Genomic DNA, 10,305 nt, shown 5'->3' on the forward strand with positions numbered 1-10,305 from the left:
CAGAACCAAAAAGGAAGCATAGGATGGGTATGTATGTGCAGATATTGTGTTTGTATGTTATGTGCATCACACAGAGACACATATGTCGCCACTGCTTCGCCAAAGATCAGAAAAGTTGGAAAACTACTAAGAAAGACACTTGTCAAAGTCAGCTAACCTCCAGGCAGGTGGAAAAAACAAGCCTTCCCGGAGACTTCTTGGAGAAGAGATTCCCTTTTCCCGTTTCTTTATAAAGTGCCGGTTCGGTGGCCTTTTTTTTATCCCAAACCTCGGAAGCCGGCGGAGGGCGAGAGGCAGCAAACCCCATCGCTCAGCTCTGAGGAGGTCGCGCCTCCGCCAGAACCGCTGAAGCCAACCCTCGCCTTTCTCCCTGCAAGGGAATCTGCGGAGAGGGCGCAGGGCCCTGCAGGCCCAAAACATGAAGGCCGCTGGGTTGCGAGGGCGCCGTGCGCCTGCTCCGTTCGGCGGGGACCGCGCCCGCCAGGAGCGAGGCCGGACCGGAGACGGAGAGAGAAAAGACGAGGCTCCCAGCTGGCCGCCGCCGTTACCTGCAGCCGCAGCTCTCCACCACCATGTCCTCGTACTGTTTGTAAACCACGTTGTTGCCGGAGTCGGTGTAGAGAATGCTGATGGGGCTGAGTTTGGAAGGCACGCAGCAGCTGGGCGGGGTGGACTCGGGCGCCATGGAGTTCATGAGCGTCTGGATGATTGCGTGGTTGGTCGGCTCCAGGTGGGAGCGCAGCGGGAAATCGCACACGCCGTCGCAGTGGTACGCCTCGTAATCCAGGGGCGCGATTATCCAGTCGTCCCAGCCCAGCTCCTTGAAGTTGACGTGCAGCGCTTTGCGGCTGCAGCGGCTCCTGGTTTTTTTGCTCTGGCTTCGCCCGCCGGCGGCCCGGCCCGCCAGCGCCGTCCGCCGCCTCCGCCGCTTCTGTTTGGCCAGAGCGCCTGGGCTTAATAACTCGTGGGATCCCGGCGGGAGCTCGGAGCCGCCGCCGCTCAGTGTCCGGATCTTCTGGCGGATCTCCTTGAAGAGGTTGTCTTTCCGCTTGGTGCGAGAAAACACCACCAGCAGGGCCCTCTCGTGGGGCTGCGATGGGCGCTCTCGGCCGAAGCCTAGCTGCCGGGGGGACAAGAGCTTCCCGGTTTGGGCCGAGACGACCCTTAGCCAAAAGCAGAGCACGGACGGGCGCTGGGGACGGCCGCCTGGCTCGGCCCAGGGCCTCAAGGCCGCCCAGACGTCGAAGACTTCCCACTGGGGCGTAGTAGCGTCGCCGGAGCCCAGAAGGTCTCCCGCTCTGGAGTCCAAAAGGCCCGGCTCCCGGTCTTCTGTTTGGTCGGGGCAAATGGAGATCAGCAGGCGATGGAGGATCCCTTCCGGGGACGACGCCAAGCTCCTGTTTTCGGCGGCTTTCCGCAAGATCCTCAGTTCGGCCCCTACGATTTCGTCCGCTTCCGCCAGGGTAGAGATGTCGAAGAGGTATTGCTGGCCGGCCTCCCGAGAAGAATCGTCTGGAAGAGAAGAGAAATGGATGGGTGGAAGCTGCCTTGTTGAGCCCGGACAGCAAGAGCGGCTCCGTCCCCCTGGCTCTGTACCAAAAGGGATTGCCTGCCTGCCTGCCTGCCCGGTCTACCAACGCTTTCAGTGCCAGCTAGGCACTTTCTCTGCTCCCTGCTTTATTTCCACTCGTTTTTCGGACCAATTAAATACAGTTGCTGTTTGGATAAGGTTTTGGGCCAAATTCTGTTTCCCCCCCCCCCATAAGAACCCCCATCGCCCCCAGAAGCTGGACCTGTTGCTCATCTACAAAGATACTTGGACCACACATTCCATGCCTGTTGTCAAAGAAGTGGAATCCACTGTTCTCCCATAAAGCTTCGTGAAATTGCATTAAAATTGTGCTTTTCAGCATGTGCAGAAAATGTCTCAACACAACATGGGGGGAAAAGAGTTCCAAAATGGATTTGGAATATGCTACACGGAGCAGGATAATTTGGGAGCTGAAATCTATCTCCTTTTTAAAAGTTCAGTTGGAGAGAATCTGTCCATAAAAATGACCCACTTAAAACCTTCCACCCTTGACAGGTCAAGAGACAATGAAGGAACTGTACAGCAAGCATCTGCATTTATTTCCCAGTCCAAGCGGAGAATGGGCTGGGGTGGGGGGAGAGAAATGGGCCCATGTTTTTCTTCCCACACTACCCACCCTCTTCATTGCTATGAGCCAAGTTAAACATTTCCCTGGTCTGTCAAGGATCATTTTATTTGTTCACATGTGTGCCTACTTGCACATTTTCTTTATTTAAATGCTCCAGGAGAGAAGGTGGAGGAAGAGAATAGTGTTGAGTGAGTTAATCCCTTATGGAGGTGACCCATCTGAATCCCCTTCCTATCGGCTCATTTACATTAGAAACCAGACATGGACTTTTCCTGGGATTAATTAAAGTAACCAGATGTGACAGTAAATATATAAATATACCCTAATATTATAATAAATAAAGGGAAGAAAGAGGCAAAATAAATGAAAGAAAAGATTCTCATAGGGGCTTTCTCAACAGTACTAGTAGATATAGTTCATACCTTTTTTTAATGAAAATTATCAGTATTTTTGATCAGTGACATAGTACTGTAGGATGTGGCTCCCCAAATGCTGGATAAAATGAATCACCCATGGCCAAGTAAAGTGAGCAGTGAAGCAAGGAAGCAAAGAACTTCGGGCCTTCCTAATGTTGCTGAGCTATCGTTCTCACTTGAAATATCCTAATTAGAGCTGCTGGGAATTGTAGTTCAGCGGTACCTGGAGGTATTACTTGACCTTAGTTTACCTCCGAAGCTAAGTAGGTCAGATTTGGTTAGTATTTGTGGGAGAGACCATCAGGAAATTGGGGAGGGGGGGGAGGGCGGATTCTGGGAGGAGGTCATGGCAAATTCCTTCAACATAGCCATAGTTACATAGACCCATGAAGCCAGCTGGATTTCAAAGAGACTGGCTCTTTGGTAGCTGGAGGATGGGGCCCACAGCACTCATTAATTGTGGGCCTTATTAATGGCTTGATTGAAAGATGACCATGCTGGTCACTTACAGGGAGAAGCCCCTTGTCGTTTTTCTTTCTTTCCAACAAGAGCAATCAGATGAGTTTCTGCCGAATAGGGAGCCAGCATAGTTGGAGCAAGTAATAGCTGTAGAAAACCTTGAGCGTCTGAGTGAGGATCAGAATCAGTACCTTCCTTCCCCAATCTATGGGGCCTCCCGGTGTATTGGGGATGGGTGACTTGGGGACCTGCTGGCTGGGAATTCTGGGAAAGGCGATTCCCATACTTCGCTGGAACAGATTTGAAACGGGGTGCCCTGTGTCTGGTACTCGCATCCTCCGTTGAACTCGATGAATTGCGAAGACCCTTTCCTGGTCTTGGCTCTTTGGAAGTCTCCTCTTCTTGCAAGCAGTGGCCATTCCGAGGGAAAAGGGGGAAGGCGGCGGCAGGGGCAGCAAAGAACGAACTAGCAGAGCCCTTCAGAGCGTTACAGACTATTTAGTCATTTCGGCCAGCGCTCCCAGAGTAGCGTCTCCTTCTGCCTTCTCTCCACCTGCGGCCGAGCTCGGCGCGCAGACCGGGGAAGCCAGCAGACGGCTAGCTCAATTTCGGTAGGCCAAACTTGCGATCTCCATCGCAGCTCTTGGGGCGGTGTAAAGACTCCCTTGTTCCTGTCCAAGCCGCATCACGCGGCAGTTCAGATGCTGAAGTGTATATGGAGATTCTCAACCATCCAGATCAGGGGTCTCCAACCTTGGCAACTTTTAAGACTTGTGGACTTCAACTTCCAGAATTCCTCAGTCAGCTTTCCTTTGCTGGCTTTGCTTTGCTGGCTGAGGAACTCTGGGAGTTGAAGTCCACAAGTCTTAAAGTTGCCAAGGTCGGAGACCCCTGATCCAGATCATGGTTGTCCCAAAGGTGCTTTTTCTCCCCCAAGAGGAAACTGGAGTCCACTTGCCTCTTGAAAAAACAGAAGCTGAGTTATCAGTTAAGCAAGGATCCTGGGCCGTGTCTTCAGTAACCACAACCTTTAGGAGGCCTTAGAGCAGTGTTTCTCAACCTTGGCAACTTGAAGGTGTCTGGACTTCAACTCCGAGAATTCCCCTGCCAGCGCTGGCTGGGGAATTCTGGGAGTTGAAGTCCAGACATCTTCAGGTTGCCAAGGTTGAGAAACACTGCCTCAGAGGCATCTCAAAGCCACCAGGACTCCAGAAACCCCGACTCCTACTTTTGCAGCATCGGGACTTCAACACTCAAAATCAAACCTGCCCTGATATTCTTTGCCTGCAACTCGATCCACTTCCTTTGGCGCGCCTCTAAAACACCCCGGTTTTCTTTCGAGATTGCTCACAGTTCATCCAAACTTACAGTCGTCTGCCGCCCTTTATGCTGGGAGAGCAGGCAATAAATCGCCGATTGCTGACTTAAGGTGAAAAGTTTAGCAAAGAGACGTGTGGCCAGGTAGTGCAGGAGCACAAGTCTCATGGTCCATCCTGGGGGAGTTTAATGGGGAGTTGGAGTCCTCCAACTGCGTCCGAGTAATATTTAAGCAGCTAACTAGCAGCAGCAGCAGCAGCAACAGGAGACCTTTAGATTAATGTGTTCTCCATTTAAAGATCGGGTAGATTTTAATACAAGAGTTTTGGGATTTGTAGGTAGTTGCAGGTCTGTCTTTAACCTTAAAGGCATATTCTGATATTTTAGAAAGTGTTGCTTTTTGTTTTTGGATTTTTTTTCTCTTCGGAAGAAGCCTGCCGGGTACGCCACCTTGCCAAGTCTAAACACAACGTGATTCCCTCCCGTTTCTATTGTTTTCTCCGACCGATAAAAGAAGGAGTAATGATGTAAGTCCGAATCGCTGAATTAAACGAGCTTCTTCCGAAATCAGCGAAGAAAAGAACATTCGCCTGGTTAGGGGGGAAAAAACAGGACAGGCAAAACATAAACTAAGCTAATACCCCTCGCACGGCTGCCGTTTCTGTTAGAAGGATGGCGCAAATCAGTTTAATGTCCTTGATTTAGGGAGCCTCCTCAAACTGAATCAACAATGTTATAAAATATCTCTCCCCCCCCCCTCTCGTGAACAGAACACCCAACTCCTTAACGATTTTGTGCAATTAACAAATAAAAAAGAAATCGGCAAAAGATCAGAACAGGTTGAAAGAGTAATTCAACCATTTCAAACTCCACAACCCCCCTATTTTAAGACTCTAGTGATGCGTCCTCCTAAATCCATTAATTTATCCTCGGCCGCTTCCGAGCCATAATCTAGCGTTCTTGCCTCGCCGACATAGTGAAACATGAACTTTATCAGTAGATATCTGTGGTCCTTCACCTGCAGATTCATAGGACGTACTTTTGTGAATACAAATATAAGCAAAGCTGAAAATTCTTTTGGCAGAGATTCCAATCCACGTATACCCACGATATATTTATCTGAGGATGATCAGTTACTTAACGCAGGTCCCCGTAACAGGTCTCCGATCTGCGTTAAGCAGATCGGAGACCTGCTCCAATTGCGAGGACCAAAGGTTGCAGGGCAGCCCCGCGTTCCGGTATGAAGAGGGCTCTTTGAACAGATTTCTCCCCACCCCTCCCTTCAGTCTTTTTCCAACCCCATTCATTAGAAAAAAGCCTGTTTGATGTAGTAGTTAAGGCACTGGGCTAGAACCTGAAGATTCGGAGTTCTAGTCCCATTTTTAGGCACGAAGACAGCTGGGTGACCTTGGGTCACCTCTCTCCCCTAGTCCTAGGAAAGTAGGCAATGGCAAACTGCTTCTGGAAAAAAAAACTTGTCAAGAAAACCGCAAGGATTTGTCCGGGAAGTTTTGGAGAATCGGACGCGATTGAAGGGAAGAAGAAAAAAACAATATTAGGACATTTGTGGGCGCAGACCCCGCGTGACTCAGACGGCATCGTCGAAGGCTGGCATTTCAAGCAGGCACCGTGTCCCGCATCCCCAAGGAGATCTGACAACTCCGCTCTCCTTACTTGAGGTCTTTCATTTCGTCTCTAATGGAGGGGGGATCTTTGCCCCCTAACACATACCGAAAGAAGCTAGGAGACGGTCACTCTGTCTAAACCTTTCTTTGGACGCGCTTGTAGCTTTAAAAGCCACTTTCTCCCTCCCAGCGGTGCATCTTTACAAGATAGTGTGTGTTTCTCTACCCGTTACTCCGTTGACTTTGGTTCAGTTACAATAACGGGCGACTAAGTTTCATCGGTGGACTCAACTGGCTGTCCCTTCCTTCCTTCCTTCCTTCCTTCCTTCCTTCCTTCCTTCCTTCCTTCCTTCCTTCCTTCCTTCCTTTTCCTTTTCTATTGTTTTCACGTGGTGTTTCATCCAACACGGATCATTTGGAAGACATTCCTGCCGAATGCTGAAACTAGAAAAAATGTTTGTCAGAAAAGGGAGGATGGAACGAGAAATTGTTCGGGCGAGTGAAGCGTTTTTACGGCCTGGGTGTCTTTTCAGACCAAAGAAAAGAAAAATAACGCTTGGGGAAAAGTATTCAAACTAGTCGGGGAGTTTTAGCTATTCCTGCAGTTTTAATCTGTCATTCGTCTATTCTCTTTTCATTTCCACCCCCGCCCCCAAGTCTTTTGATACGTCGTGATTTTCAGTCACCCGCAGCGTCCCAACCCTGGAAGAAAAAAAACCTCGCCACGAAGTCGTAGAATAAATCACCCAAAGGATCGTAAGGCAGCCAGAATTAAAAGGCCAAAAAAAGGTGCGATGCCCTTTAGGAGAGGGAAATTCAGAGCGGGCAACTTTTAACTTGTCCCCTCCCTGAGCTCCCTTCATTTGGGCTGCGAAGCGCTCTTGTCCGGTTGGATTTGCAATTGGGGCTAATTATAGAAACCGGCCAATCGCGGATCAGCGCTACAAGACACTCTTGCTATTGGCTCGCTGTTTCGAGTCAAGGTGACAAGCGCCCGCGCCCCCCCCCCCGCCGCCCCCGGTTGGCAGCGGTGGCGGAGCAAGAATCCCGCCGCCCCCGACAGGGAGGCAGATTAAGCAGGGAGGTAGCCACGCCGCCCTTTCTTAACCATCCCTTGCCCGCCTCCCTCTTCCCACTAAGGGCTCCGACGGAGCTTAAGAGATCCAAAAGAGTTCAGTTGCAAACATCTCGCAAAAGTCTCCCTCTCTCTCTCTCCCTCCCTCCCTCCCTTTCTCTATCTCACTGTCTTTCTTTCTCTCTCTCTCTCTCCCTCCCTCCCTCTGTCTCTGAATCTCTGTCTCTGTCTCTCTCTCTCACACGCGCGCGCGCGCGCCAGAGAGGGCCCCAGGAAAGCCTCGGAAGCAAGGGAGAGGAAGGACTCTGTTATCTTAACTCAGCGGGGGAGTGTCCCCTTTGCTGTCGAGGGAGGCCGAGTCAGTCCTGGGAAGAAGGAAAAGCCGCGCAGAGGCTGTCTGGGATTACCCAGGGCAGGGAAAAGTGTGCTGAACCGCTAGAGCAGGAGACGGAGGACAGCAGCAGCCTCGGAAGTCCTGCCCGAGCGGTGATCGAATAAGCCACAGACGTGGCAGGTGGTGGAATTTGAAAGGAGTTTTCTAAACCTAGTCGCGCTGGCCTTCGCTTCTTCTTCCCACCCGCCGCGGCCTTCCACCTGTTAATGCCCACTTGGCCCCGCGCCTGCGCCCCCTCCATCGCTCCAGCCAAGTCAGCCTCTCGCCAATTCTACTCGAGGAATCAGGTTATTTCAGTGCAGCCGCCCGCCTACCGGGAGAGAAGGGAAGGGAAGCTGGGAGTAGCCCTCGCCTGTCCCACCTTGCAACTGATCACAATAATACCCCCCCCCACACACACACAAAGGTTATAGTGAAAACCGCATTTTCCCCTAACCAATAAACCCCAATGTCTTTTTGAACCCGCTTCAGCTTTGCTTGAACTGCAGACTGCTCTTTAGAAGGCCAGATCCAGAAGATGAAACTCAAATACTTTGGCCACCTAATGAGAAGGAAGGACTCACTGGAGAAAAGCCTAATGCTGGGAAAGATTGAGGGCAAAAGAAGAAGGGGACCACAGAGAATGAGGTGGCTGGATGGAGTCACTGAAGCAGTCGGTGTGAGCTTAAATGGACTCCAAAGGATGGTAGGGGACAGGAAGGCCTGGAGGAATGTTGTCCATGAGGTCAGGATGGGTCGGACAGGACTTCGCAACTAATAACAACAACAGCTTTGCTTTTCCTTTCCCCCAGGTCTTCCAAACCTTCTCCGGGCCATTTTTTCCCCTAAAGAGCAAACGATTTCCCAGTCGTGAAACCAGGAATTCGGTCACCTGAGCTCACCTTTGCTTCTGAGGCGATGTTATTACCCCATTCGGGCATCTCGCTGATCTCCTAAAACCTCAGATTCCTCAAAAAGGACCTGCAGGCTTGATTCCACTTTGGGCAGGGACCGAAACTCCATGTAGGGGCACACTTTGAGTTGTTTGGTGAGAACAAACAATATTAATGGTCGAGTCCTTGCTGCTCTCGGGAGCTTGTTTTTCTTGCAGACGTTTCATGATCAAACTAGGTAACAACATCAGTGCTATTGGTTTATTTGTTCTCTGCGCATCGCCACCACTGCATTTCACATCCCCTTTCTTCGAATTACAACAAATGCAGCAGTTTGGCCCAGGCCCAGGCCTGTCTGTCTGTCTGCAGTAATTCTCTCCTTGGGTTATTAATGTTTAAATGAACTTTGCTTCAAGAATCGTTTATGATATGGAAACTGAAAACCGTGAAATCATTTTACGGTCGCAAAGTGTAGATCACAAAAACAGTCACCCTGGAAAAATCATTAAATGTTAGACTCTAGTCTAAAGGGGTGACACGGTTAATTTGGTTTAGATTAGGAATGAACCTATCGATCATCTGAATCAAACCCGATTAATTGGGGGGCAATTTGAGGAGTAGGGAAAGTTATTTTTCAGAGAGCTTCTGTCTGAGGTTTAGTATCGCGGGGTCGATTCCTTGTAGTTGGATTCGTTGGGATGGTTCGTTCATTATTTTTTTAAAGGCAAAACCAAACACTTCCATTGAATTGGTGAGAAGGCGGCGAAAGGGAACAAGGACAAGGCTAATTATTTCCCAACAGGACGACGGGGCTTTCCTTTACCCCCAACTCCCCAAATTCATCGCCCTCATTTACTAAAATCCCGAAGCAGAGCTAAACCAAAACGGCTCGCAGCCTACCGACCTCCCCCTCCCCAACATCAAACCACCCAGTTTAGACAGAAAGAGCACTTTTAAATAGCGAGGTGGAGGGGGGAGCTCTCTTCTCCGTTAAAATACTCCGACCGAGCTAATCCATCTCGCCATCCCGGAGTAAAAGGATAAAAGGAAAAGGAAGAGGAAAGACTCTGGCGCAACGCGTCTGGATGCAGCGCAAACCAGCCCGCTCGCTAAGAGCTCGGCCAAGCAGAGCGCTGTGGGGGAGGAGGGGCGCTCACCTCGCGGCTGTGTCCGCGCCTGGTCCGCGAAGCCCGTGACGGTGTTGGGGCGGCTGCCCGGGGCATCGTTGCTCTCTCCCTCCGGCCGGGGTGAATCCCGACCGCCGGCCAGGCGGCGGTAAAGCGCGACCATGTAGTCGTGCGGCACCACCGTGCCGTTCCCGAAGACGCCGCCGTCCCCGTTGAGCCGCTCGCCGGGCTTTGATTTCCAGAGGCCGGGGGCGGCCGCCGCGTTACTGGCCGCTGCCGGAGGCCGAACCGCCGCGGCGTCCAGCTGCCCGTAGCGGAGGTGGCAGGCGCTCCAGAGGCAGCAGAGGCAAAGCGCCGCGGCCGCCCTCAGCTGCATGCCTCTCTCGCAGTCTCCCTCCGCTTCGTAGCAGCAGCAGCCCCGGGCTCGGCGGGCTCTGAGCGGCTGGCGCAGGGGCTTTGAGGGTTCCTCGGACTCCCCGGCCGCTTTTTAACATTGTGTTAACTCGACGCCGAACCAACCAGGACAACTACAGCAGTGGCAGCGGCTGGCTGGACCCTCGCAGCGCCCCCTGCCGGCCAGTCGCCGCCGCCGCCGCCTGGCAAAGGAGCGCTGCTTTTGCAAAGGCGGGGAAACGGGGAGGCGGGCGAAGCGGAGTCATGCACGGATGAAAAAGAAACGGGGGGAAAATGCAGCCCCCAATATAAACAGCCTCGCTGAGTCACCTATTTGTTTTTACAAACTCTTCTCCTTTCCTTCCTTCCCTCCCTCCTTCTCTTCCCCTTTTCCTGTTTCTTTCCCCTCCCGGTGTGTGTGTGTTATTTTTTTTATTAAAAAACCCCGAATCCGTCGGAAATAACACC

General features: G+C 51.6%; 1 protein-coding gene across 1 annotated transcript; it reads right to left on the reverse strand.

The window, feature by feature from the left end:
- Window positions 1–524: 524 nt before the first annotated feature.
- GDF7 (growth differentiation factor 7) lies at window positions 525–9,936 on the reverse strand (the record flags this gene model as incomplete). The annotated part of the gene is given in 3 exon segments (XM_081943161.1): window positions 525–1,512; window positions 9,475–9,831; window positions 9,834–9,936. Coding segments are annotated over 3 exon segments (1,428 nt in total), but the record flags the coding sequence as incomplete, so codon positions are not given.
- Window positions 9,937–10,305: the final 369 nt, after the last annotated feature.

This window comes from Natrix helvetica, assembly GCF_964273705.1.
Source record: "Natrix helvetica genome assembly, chromosome: 2".
Classification (NCBI taxonomy): domain Eukaryota; kingdom Metazoa; phylum Chordata; class Lepidosauria; order Squamata; family Natricidae; genus Natrix; species Natrix helvetica.